The sequence below is a fragment of the Odontomachus brunneus genome, unplaced genomic scaffold, assembly GCF_010583005.1.
Source record: "Odontomachus brunneus isolate Ranch 3 - 2012 unplaced genomic scaffold, Obru_v1 Obru_scaffold_009, whole genome shotgun sequence".
Classification (NCBI taxonomy): Eukaryota; Metazoa; Arthropoda; class Insecta; order Hymenoptera; family Formicidae; genus Odontomachus; species Odontomachus brunneus.
Window position 1 is genome coordinate 1658443 of NW_022639459.1, and position 12032 is coordinate 1670474.

The 12032-nt window shown below is 44.7% G+C and overlaps 1 protein-coding gene across 5 annotated transcripts in view; it reads left to right on the forward strand.

The window, feature by feature from the left end:
- The window catches only part of LOC116840266 (ras guanine nucleotide exchange factor E), an 82925-nt gene that overhangs the window by 64586 nt on the left and 6307 nt on the right, over positions 1-12032 (forward strand). For all 5 annotated transcript variants that reach the window (XM_032806779.1, XM_032806780.1, XM_032806781.1 and 2 more), the window contains 2 exons: positions 10234-10491; positions 11586-11730. In XM_032806779.1, the coding sequence (XP_032662670.1) occupies positions 10234-10491; positions 11586-11730 (403 nt within the window). The remainder of the gene's footprint in view (positions 1-10233; positions 10492-11585; positions 11731-12032) is intronic.

Sequence of the window (12032 nt, forward strand, 5' to 3'; positions counted from 1 at the left end):
TGTGTGTGTGTGTGTGTGTGTGTGTGTGTGTGTGTGTGTGTGTGTGTGTGTGTGTGATAAAACGAAGCGGCTGTATAAATTTCTCTTAATTTGGAGGCCGCGAGACGACGCGGAGCGGATTAAAAGCGAGCCGAATCCGCTTAATCCGTGCCAAGTAAATTCGCCGACGTGCACCGCCGACGGCGATGACGGCGCCAACGGAGGCAGCAGCAGCGAAGAAGTGCGCATGATGTATTATAGGTCTGTCCGTGTTACTTGCACTTTTGACACTTTTACACCTAACAGCCGATGTACACTGGCCTCTTTTTGGAAAGAAGAGCTCGCATTGGATTTCGCTCATTCCGTCTGATGTGCAAAGGGTGCTAGGTATAAAAGTGTCAAAAGTACAAGTAACGCGAACAAACCTATCGATAATACTGTCACGCGTAACCCGCGAGATTCAAATTAATCGGTTAAAAGGCTCGGCCGTTTCGAAAGTTAAGTAACAACCCGGCGCGCGGCATTCAAAATGTCCGGTGACGCGACGAGTGCTAACCGCATCGCGGACCGCTGCGACTCGACTTGACAATGAATTCGTACGTGGCTCGATAAGTGCCGAGGCGGCCTTGCGATCCGCAAGGAGAGAGAATCCTGAGCACTCGTGCTCGCGAGAAAAGGCAGGAGGTTCCAGAGAGAGAGAGAGAGAGAGAGAGAGAGAGAGAGAGAGAGAGAGAGAGAGAGAAGAGAGGACGAGAGACAGAGAAGAGAAAGAGAGAGAGAGTGAGAGGGCGAGAGAAAGACAAGAGAGAGTGAGAGGGCGAGAGAAAGAGAGACAGAGAGAAAGAGAGAAGGTTATACTCGTGACGCCCGTTACATTATCAATTCCGTTATGGCGCCGTATTCGTAATAGTGGAGACGACCCTACGACCGTCTTCGGGGATTCCCCCCTCGCGCATCCTCTTCTCATCTCACCGCGCCTTCTCCTGCTCCTCCTCCTCCTCCTTCTCTTTTTCCGCCACCCTCTCTTCCTCCTTTCATTCCACCCCGATTTTTCTCCCTCTCTCTTTGGCTCGTCCTCTTTTTCCGCTCCTCTTCTTCCACCACTTCTTTTCTTCCGCTTCTTTTGCTTCCTTCCGACGTCTCTCTGTATAAAGCACCTCACCTTCCCTCTGTAGGATCTCTTGGCGAACAACCCCACGACGACGTCCTACCGCCCGCATCACCTCCTCTCACCCGCCGCGCCCTTCTTCCCGTTTCCGTGAAACCTTTCCGCGAAGGTCGATCTTTTTTGCGGATTTACACCTGTTGGACCTCGCGTTCAATCGCCTTCTTATTTCTCTCCGAACAGAAATCCTGGTCGTTTCGCGTCGATCGCGCACGAAAGCCTCTCTCTTTCTCTTTCTCTCTCTTTCTCTCTTCCTCTCTCCCTCTTTCTCTCTTTTGGTCCCAGCGATAGATTTCTCGCGCCTAAACACGCAAACGCTCTTTCCGCGCGCCTCTCGCGGCGCTCTCTCGCGCATTTGCGGATCATTTATCGGCGCGAGAACGGATACGGTTGATCGGCTTGATCGACGGGCGAGTTTGTGCCGGTGAAAAAATGTACTTAAGCCGGGATAAAACGCGAATAAAACGCGAGCGCGATTTTGGCGAACTTTTTTCCCGCGCGATCGTGGGAAATTAGCGAGGGTCCCTGGGATAGGATCGCACCGGTGGCGTTAATTATGCGCGGAGATAAAATCGGAATTTAGGACTGTTTAATGTCCAGGGAAGAAGTAATCGGCGAAGCCTCAGTTGCAATCTCTGTGGAGCTCCCGTGACCCGATGCGAAATTCCACCGGTGTGGAATTAACAGCGCCGTGCAAAGTCCTGCGTAATTAGATGCGCCTCGTGTAAAAGAAACCGAGCGCTTTTGCGTCTGCAAGCACTGTTTTCTCGAGAAGCGCACGTGTCTATGGTAAAACCACCTTGCGCCGAAACGGTAACCCGCGGTAACGCACACACACACACACACAAAAAGATACACACCGTGTTTGAGTGAGTGTTATACTCGTTTCAGGTATTCCCCAAGTTTATATTTCTCCGCGAATATATTATAAGCGCGCGTGCCCATCATAAATTTACGAGATTCGAGATACATTCTGAATCTTGGTGAGTTCAGCATTTCAATCAAGTATACTGAATTTAAAAAAAACCCGGTGTGCTTACTCTACGTAGAGTGAAGTCAACTTTTTTTCGACGTAGTTTCAGACAATATTCTCCTAAAGGGAATAAATTTTCCTTCTGAGTACAAGATAACGAGCTCTTAGAAAATTCATAATAAACCTATTTTTCTTTAAGATTATTATTAAAAAAATATTCTTTGCTGAGAATAACCTTTCTTTTATTTTCGCGGTAAATTGTGTAGCTTAGCACACGAATTCGCGTGCTTAAGTTTGCTTATGTATCTGCAGTATGATGCTCCCCAGAGTAATTCTTACATTACGTTTGTATATTACGTTTGTTATTACGTTTGTACGTATATATATGTAAATGCTATGTATATTTTTAGATTTTCGACTTTAGCTTTTAAGTTTTAGTGCTCTGGTATATTCGAGCACATTTTATTTAAGTTATTTTGGTATACTTTTGTATACTTAATACTTGAAATAGTATACTTTAAGTATACTTTAATGCACTAAAATATACTTTAATATACTTTACTAGAGTTATTTTAGTATCCTTAAAACAGACATGACAGCAACATCAGTTGCAAAGCTGTCACTTTTTCATTGGCTTTCATACGTTAACATAATCTGTAACGAGATTTGCCAAGTATCTATTTTGTAATATCGATAGCTTCCTATAAAAAGAAAGCATTTATAGTAACATTATTATAGTTATTAATTATTTATTGTTTATATTATATCTTTTACTACATATTGTTATTATTATATTACTTGTTTTACTCATGCTTTTATACGTTTATCTGTTTTATTGTAAATTATATTTATTCGAGTACTTTTTTTAAAGTAAATTGTATGTATTTACTTACTATTCATATATCAATTTTATTTTCATTTTTTAGGTAATACACGGAAAAAAAGTTTGGTTGAATTAACCAAATATCTGGTCAAATATGAACGATCCAGAAATTCCGATTGAAGTAACCTGAATTCTATTTAAGTTAACAAGATTTTTGGTTGACTTAAACAGAATTTGGGTTACTTCAATCGGAATTTCTGGATCGTTCATATTCGACCAGATATTTGATTAATTCAACCAAATCTTTTTTCCGTGTATATATCACTTCTTTATATTTATTTTTTATCTATATATTGTTTATGTGATTTAATTCTTATCTGTATATATAATTTAAAGGGTGCTTCTCTCTCTCTCTCTCTCTCTCTCTCTCTCCCCGTTAATAAAGTATATTCAATACTCAATTACTATACTTAAGAGAAGGAAAGAAAATGATCACTTTTCTTAACGGTGGGGTGATATTTTTCCGTATGCGCGTTGCAGCTGCTTTGAAATACCAAATGAGACACGACGGAGATAGAACCTTCACCTCGGAGAATATCCCGGTGCTCGCGTTCACATGAACGAGTCGTCTCGCTGATTCTCGCGGGCCTCTCGCCGGACGATGTTGCCACTCGCGTCGTCCTCACAGACGCCCCATAACGCGGCACGTTGGCGCGCCGATCGATCGCCGATCGTTCTCGCCTGTTCTCTTGCGGGGGCCGCAAGAAAACGCAGACGCGAGGGTGACGCGCGACCGGAAGTGGAGCTCCCGGGGACCGGGCTTTTTTCCCGCCGTCGTCTCGCGTCAATTAGTCCGGGATAATTGGTCGGCCGATGCCCTTGAACCCTAAGTATTGATTGGTGAGGTCGGATTCTGCCGGTGGCTCTGTCCCTCTTGCCTCCGAACCGATGGCACCACCCCTATGCATCCACCTCCGAACCGACCAACCAACCATCCACCCGCCGCCACCGCCGTCACCGCTACGGCCGCCGCCGCCGCCTAGCTCCCGCAGAGAGCGAGAGAGAGAGAGAGAGCCTTGCACTCCCCTTTCTGGCCTCTCTGGCACTCTCCCTCCCTCGGCAGAAGCCGCGTCCGTGGTTCTCCAAGTGCCGTCGCCGTTAAAGCACCGCGTGTCGACGAAGATTTTTCCGCCCTTTATTTATTTAATTGAACTACGAAACGCCATTTCCCCCGCGAGCGCAATCCGAGCCTACCCCACGCCGAGCCCGCGGCGTTCCTCTCGCTCCCCCTCCGTCTCTGGCTCTCTTCTCCTCCTCCCTCGTCCCTCGATCTATCTATCTGGCCACCTGTCTTGCCCCTCTTTGCGCATCCTTTCATCCGTGAATCCGTGCAACGACACCGCGAACGAAATTCCGCCGAGAGAATTCCGCGGAGAGAACCGGGCGCCGCGATGCGTCTCCTCCTCCCGTCTCCTCCCGTCCCGTTTCGTTCCGTTTCGTTCGGATACACGAAGACACGACTCATTGGCGCAGTAATTTCATCACGATCGACGAGACCTCCCACCATTGTGCTCGGTCTCCACCGAATTTGATTTACCGTGCGGCGCGTCTCTCGCAAGGAGAGAGAGATCGATCGCGCGTTGCGGAAGCAACCTGGCGGTTTGTTTGCTACCTGCTTTATTAATTTTGATAATTCTTCAGATATATTCTTCAGGCTTCTGTGTTCAGGGCTAACTGTCCACGGTCAGCGGTGGAGTTCCCAATTACCTATCGTCTTGACTTTCATTATCTCGGTGACGTACTCTCTTTCTCTCTCAGTTGTTAATTACCAATTAATTCGCCACGCATGGCGATATATTTTCGCAACAGTAGTGCGGAGTCTAGTAGCGCGGAGTCGTAACGTCCGATCAATATATCGGCTTCTACGAATTTCGAGCACGAGTACCTCCAGGTATTTTTACATTTTCGGTCACAGAGGTCTGTAGGCAGATTCGTTTATAGACAGATGTTTTTTTTCTTGCTCGTATCTGGGTGAATGTTAACCTCTGTCCCCTTTATTGCTATGTTATCATCATAAGTTGTTTGTCATTTGGACCATTCCACTTTGTTTGACCGCTGCAAATTGTAGTAATTTCGTTGAAGTACTGAAGCTTTTAACAAAATATGAAGTACATTAAATGTCAAAGTGACGCGTCATAATATTTAACGATGTATATGTTACGTGCGTGCGCGCGTGTATATGTGTGCGTGTGTGTGTGTAAACGCGCGAATAATTGCGCAAAGCGAATTTTTTCTTCGCGTATTGACATTCCGTTCTTGAAGCGTCATGCTGCAGTGCGTTACGTTAAATTGCATTTTGCACGTCGGCGAACTGTAAGAAGACGAAATTAACGTGACAAGTGATCGCTAATTAAACTTAATCCCTACTGACGCATATCCCATAATACTGACATGATAAAATTTGACGCCGCACAGTTTTGTCCCAATTATGGAGCGTGCAATTCAACATCAGCCGAACGCTGTTAACGCTGCAATTAACAGTTAATGTGTACTTAAATTACGAAATGCGTCATGCATTGTACGGCGCCGTGTTCCCATCGATTGTCCCTCAATCGGGCAGCGTGAAAGTGGTTGTAGCACTGGAAGAAAAGTGACGAAGACCGTTTCTACAACCGACTTTATCCTTGTTGGAGTTCTCTCTCTCTCTCTTTGTCTCTCTTTCTCGAAAAACTGGGAAGACTCCGCGAATATTAACAACCCATTCTCTTTGATCTTAACTCACCATGGAACTCACCATGCTCTTAAGAGCAAAAGCAAATATCATTATGGCTTTTGTCTAAATTTAGAGCATCTCGTCACTCTGCCAAATCTTATAATCAACACCGTTAAGTCCCAACATGACTAATGGAAAATCGGCAAGAGATCTCTTTTCCAAGAGAATAAGCGTCTTGAAGTAACTTGAATCTCTGCCCGTAGTGAGAATTTTTTCACAGGAGGCCACAACATTGTTTCAGTATGTCAGTGCGACATAACAATGATCGGCGCAGGTGCCTCAGATTGAAAGATCCCCATTGTGTGTTCATGGTACGGAGAATATTGCCGCATTCGGCGCTAAATGCGCAACCGAGAACCGGGGCGCGATCCTCCTTGCCAAAAGCCGCGCCGCTGTCGTCGTCGGGGGTGGCCGCTCGCTCGCTCGCTCGTTCGCCCCGACGGAGACGCTCGATTATCGCGTGCCCCGCGACCCGACCAGCGCCATCAAACTCCCGAGCCGCCGAGATCGAAGATCCGCGGACGTTTCGGGGCGGCCGTGCACACGCCCGGCCGTAACGAGCCGGCAAGCAAGAGCGAGAGAACGCGAGAGGGAAAGAGAGAGTGAGAAGCAGAGGGAGGAACGAAATAGACAGAGAGAGAGAGAGAGAGAGAGAGGACGAAAAGGACAGGTGGACGTGTGTGCGCGTGGAAACGCTTGGAAGTCATTGGTGTCGATGCTGTCGCGAGTGTCGAGGAAAGAGCGAGAGCGAGCGAGTGCACGTCGGGGGTTGGGGGTGGTCGATACGGCCCTGGGGCCGCGACAGCCGCGTCGGAGGCCTCCCCATTCTTCCTGCAGGCGTTTTTGCCTCTGCCGCGTTTCACCTCTCTCTCTCTCTCTCTTTCTCTAAAATCCCCGCGTCGTCGTCTCCTCCTTCCTCACAGTGTACTCTCTTATTCTGTCTACGTCTTGCTTCCTCTCTGAATCTCTCTCTCTCTCTCTCTCTCTCTCTCTCTCTCTCACTCTCACTCTATCTTTCGCTCTCTCTTTCCCTCTCGTCTCACCCTTCCTTTCTCCTCTTGTTCCGAGTTTCTCTCGTGCTCCCTCTTTCGCTTTCTCGCTCTTTCTGCATTTCGCGCACTTTCTCTCTTTCCCTCGCACGCATACTCTCTCACTCTCTCCCTCCCCCTTCTCGTCACACTCCCTCAATCCATCCAACCCGATCCGCCGCCTCTTCCCCGTCCTCCACCCACGCAACGCGTTCCAGCCGCCACCGACACCCCCCCTCCTCCCCCTCGGTGCAACCTTCCTCTCTGTCCCCCAGCCCTCGTCCTCCTTCCATCCTTCCTCCCTCCCGCTACCCTCCGGTGCCACTCTCACGCCGCCAGCAACCGCGCAGACCCCGCCTAATCGTGCCACCCCCGGCTTGATTAAAGAACAGAGAGGCTCGGCGCGAGGGTCGCTGCCGTTAGTTCTCCTCTCTCGCTCCTTCTCTTTCCCTCCCATTATTTCTCTGTGTTCTCCTCTTTCTCTCGCCTGTCTCCTCCGCTTCCGTGTCGTTCTTTTACCTTGCTTGCTCTCGTCATCGTTCTTCCTCCCGTCGCACTTTACTCATCGTTCGCAAGGTTCTTCCGAGCAAGGTCCTTCGTGTAAGTCGGCCACGTGGACGTCGTAACATCCCGAGAAGCGATGTCACGCGACTCGGTCGTTGCAGCACGCGGAGAGAAGGCGTCTGTCATCTCCCTCGTGCCCTGCGCCTCCTCCCGTTTCGTCGTTCATTCCTCTCTGAAATTTCTCTCTTCTCTCTTTCCTTCTCTCCTCCGCTTTGCGTCTACATTTCAAGGTTACTTCGCGAGATTTACATCGCGAATTTAAAGCGATCCTCCGTGAACCTCCGTTACACATGTGTCAAGAGGACACGCTTTTAAAATGCACTTTATTAATTTGATAGACTCAAATCTGCTTTGTAGCAAAAAATTGAGAAATTATTCGTAAGGTTCAGAAATTATTTTTAAGGTTCTTATAAAATCTACATTATGGCTACATCTACATTATATCTACATGGCTTCATAAATTGCTCTCAAAACACACAATATCTGTAAGCAATGTTTTCTTGCATACTATGTTGTATAAATATTCGATGTTTTGAACATGTCGGACTAGCTTTAAATCTCCGAAATTCTCTAAAGTATTCTTCCTCATCGACTTAGTTTACGAAATGAAACGTCTAACAGTTGGTGAAGGTGGTGATTCGTCTCGATGACAATTTTCTCTGCGCGAGATTGGACTTAAAACCAATTATTAACACGTCGCGGAGATATCACGAGAATATCTCGGGGATATCTCGTGTTTTCCATACTGAAGCACGAGGCGGATCACAGGAATTGTCGTCCAAAGAGATACCGAGTCGACGCAGTTTATTTTACTCGTAAAAATGACCGATCCTTCGAAATTCGATGGTTTCTTTTTCCGTTTTGTCACGAAGCTTTCACGCCGACCTAATACCTGGTTACTGACTGAGCAATAGAAGGACCAGTCCGCGATGTATTAAGCAGGCGAAGTGTGAAAAGGAGAGACGCGTTTTACGGCGCGTCGTGGCATATCCGTGACTCGCCGAAACTGGATCGCCAGCTCTGATTTTCAGGAGCGACGACGACGACGACGACAACGACAACGGCTGGTGGGTGAACGGTGCTCGACGTCGCTCGCCGCCGCCGCCGCCGCCGCCGTTGAGATGAAATTGCACCGCCGCCGGGCGGGACGAGAGATGCTGGGACGACGAGAGCTCGCGCGAGAAATATGCAAATCCAATCGGACCGGACTCGCGCGGTCCTTCGTCCGCCTCTCGCAAAGCGGTTTACCGAAATGAATATTTTTCTATTCCGCGTCCGTGCCTTGATCCTCTGGGCGCGGCCTTGCGTCTCAATATTCCGCGATATCACGATAATTAATGAATTAAACACTTACCCGCGACTAGCCGATCCGGATGTGCGTTACGACATATCGTGGTTGACCTTCGCACCGAGACGTCGATCTCAGAGACGCTAGCGATTATTCATGATCTGAGAATACGTTATCTAGTAGACGATATTTCAAGAATGAACTTGATTCTTTGCCGCTAGCCGTGTTCTACGATTCAGAGCGTGTATAATAATGTATGAGCATAAGTTTCGGGGAAAAGCAGCTCTCAGTTTTCCAGAGACTGTACTCTGTACTCTCCGAACTTACTATCAGCGTATTCTTCACCGAAACGCTATACTTACAACGCATGGTTCAGTCGTAAGTGTAGCACTGCAATCGATAAAATCTCGCTGATGGAATCAGTTGATAGCAGCGGCTGTTGCTATTATTGGGACAGTTTGCAAACACAGACAGTGTCACTGCACGCAACTCGCATGGAAGTCGTTAATTCCAACGCTACAAACGCAGAAAGTTGAGTTTTAACAACGTATAATGAATTTATCTACTATATATTTTGCCGTGGAATTTTATTCATATTGATCCAAATCAGTGAAATGTAAAATAATAGGCAATAAAGTAGGAATGTTTTCGCTGGAAATCAGTGAATATTCACTGATTATCGGTGAAATATTCTTGCTGATTTAATCAGACACACTTTATTGCTCCATTTTAAGAGAGAAGCGATGAAATTTATGGTATGTTCATAAACTACTGTTTTGACATTTATGCTTTCTTATGGATGGAGCACAGCAACGTACACACAAAAAAATAGATATTGCATTCAAGTGAATATTACTTGTTTTAAATATTTCATAAGGTTATATACTCGCAATTCTATTACGGGTTCATCATGAGCTTCAAATTTATTTAAAATACACATTATAAATTCTAGTAAATTTAACATTTTAAGCAAGAGTTTATGAAATTAAAAGAAAATTCTGGTTTGCTTATTACGTAGAGTTGAACTTTTTCTTCGATAAAGCTTTATAGTATTCTTGTAAAAAGAATAAATTCTTCTTTTGAATACATGTACAGAAAAAAAATATTTTTGTTTGTAAAGGAAACACTTTTACTTTCGACATGTAAATCTTAAAGTGAGATTACATAAAATTGAGTGAAGATAAACTACTTGCATCAATACATCTTATATGATTTTTCAAAGAGAAATATATTCTTATTGTTTAAAAGTAATTTTCACAAAATAATGGATTGAAAATGTGATGTTTTTATATATCGGAAAAAAAGATACTCTCTTAAAGTGAATCAGTGAAACATCATGGAAAGCAGTAAAAATATACTGATTTGCAGTTATAAGTATAGCACTGAAACTGCTCAGTGCTATAATTATAACTGATATCAGTGACTCTTCACTGATTCACTTTAAGAGAGTATATATACTATATTCATGAAAATATTCTTTTTGTTGAGAGAAATCACTACTTAAGAGAAGAAAAATAAACTAAAATCACCGCTTTCTTTTAGCAACGGAATTATATTTTTTTCGATAATGTTTTTAAGTTGACGTTCCGAAGTCGCACCAGATTGTAACGAATGACTCAAGGCAATTTTCGTTTTCACAGTCACTTTTGAAGACGGCCAACCAGTTGAAGATCAAGGCCCTCTGCGAGGAGAACCGAGACGACCCGCCGTCCGTGAGCCTGAGCTCGTCACCGAGGGAGTCCGGCACCCCGAGATTGAACTACACGAAGTTGAAAAAGCACCATCCGCGGTACAAGCGACCAAGAACCACGTTCGAGCCACGCGCCACCGACCCGAGACATTTCGAGCGCTATAAAGAAGAGGAGGTCAACGAAGATTACAGACGCGATAATAAAGAGGTAACCATCGCTGACCTGTAACGGAGATACGAGTGTTTGAACATCGATTCAACAAAATGATACACACTCGATCGGAGAAACCTAATCCGGGCATAGATGTTCTGTCTGGTTTCGGCGAAAGTACACAATTCGCGTTTGCAATTTCGTCAATATGTGATGAGAGAACACATTTAAATTTGCTCGAACATTTAAATACGCGAATAAACCTCACACCGAGTATTACTCTATTCATCTCTATTTATCGGCATTAGTTTGTCTAGTTATTGGAGTTTTTTATTTATGTCGTACAGGAAATCGATTTGGTAAGTTGGCAAAATCCATTATTTCTACTGTTCTTTAACAGATTTCAGTAAGCAGGAATTTCAATGTTATCTTTGACATGTTTAAAAATCTTACTTGCTTCATTTTGTAAATTGTTATCAAATACTAGAAATAACTGATTTTGCCAACTTACCCCGGTAGCCAATTAGCTTTGCTATCCCCCAATGTTAAGTTGGTGCAAAAAAAATATGTCTACACTTTTCTATTAAACTGTCGTAAAAAGTATGACTATTAAAAGAAGAACGAAAAAGCTGTGTTAGATGTCTAAAAAATGAATAAAATGTTCATTTTATTCGTAAAAAATATTAATCCTTCAAAATTGAATAATTATATTTTCTATTTTATTCAACAAACCTTCTGCAATAATTTAATATAAAGTCTCTTTTTATCTCTCTTTTATTTCTCACACACAGAGTCTGGTAAAAATAATATAATAATTTAAACATAAATTTCTGGATAGTGAAGGAAGAATTTTGCAAGAGAGATTACGTGCTTTCGAAACAAAAACACATACACACACACATACACACACACATCACATATCGCATTAACATTAAATGCTACTCACATCATTAAGATCGGGACTGACCGCGCGGCCAATGTATGCGATGTCCAAATTTAACCGTAGTGGTGGAAAATTAACTACCTCGAAAGCGCGAAGAGCGAAAGACGAAAGCGAGGGAAAGCGTAGAAACGCAACCGGCCGTCCCGTGTCGGACGGTTGTTCGATCTCGTCAGGGTCGAGCGCTAAATTCGTACCGGATATTCCACAGAACCACCAGGACTGGCAAGTCGAAGATGAAGAGTGCACGGAGACACCAACAGCAGCAGTAGTACTAGATACCTGCCAGCGCAACAACAACAATAACAATAACAACAACAACGGTAACGGCGCGAATAACAACAACAACAACAACGGTAAGTTAATTCCACCGATGTGTCCGCCCCACACCTGGCCGTCGTGTCGACAAGAGTCCATTTTCTCGTGTTGTCTGCCGTCGACACATTTTTACGATGTTTTGCAGAATCAGTTTGTCAGTTTGATAAAAATTCTTGTTGTGTGATCCGCAATCCAGGCTTTCCAATACGTGGGTGTTGATATGCCGAGATGTATTTGCAGTAATCGTATAATGTTATTTTAGAAGGAGGGTATCTGGCTTCGTTCAGAAAACATCTGTATTGTTCACTCAATTCGAGTCACTGTCTTTTGCTCGAAAAAT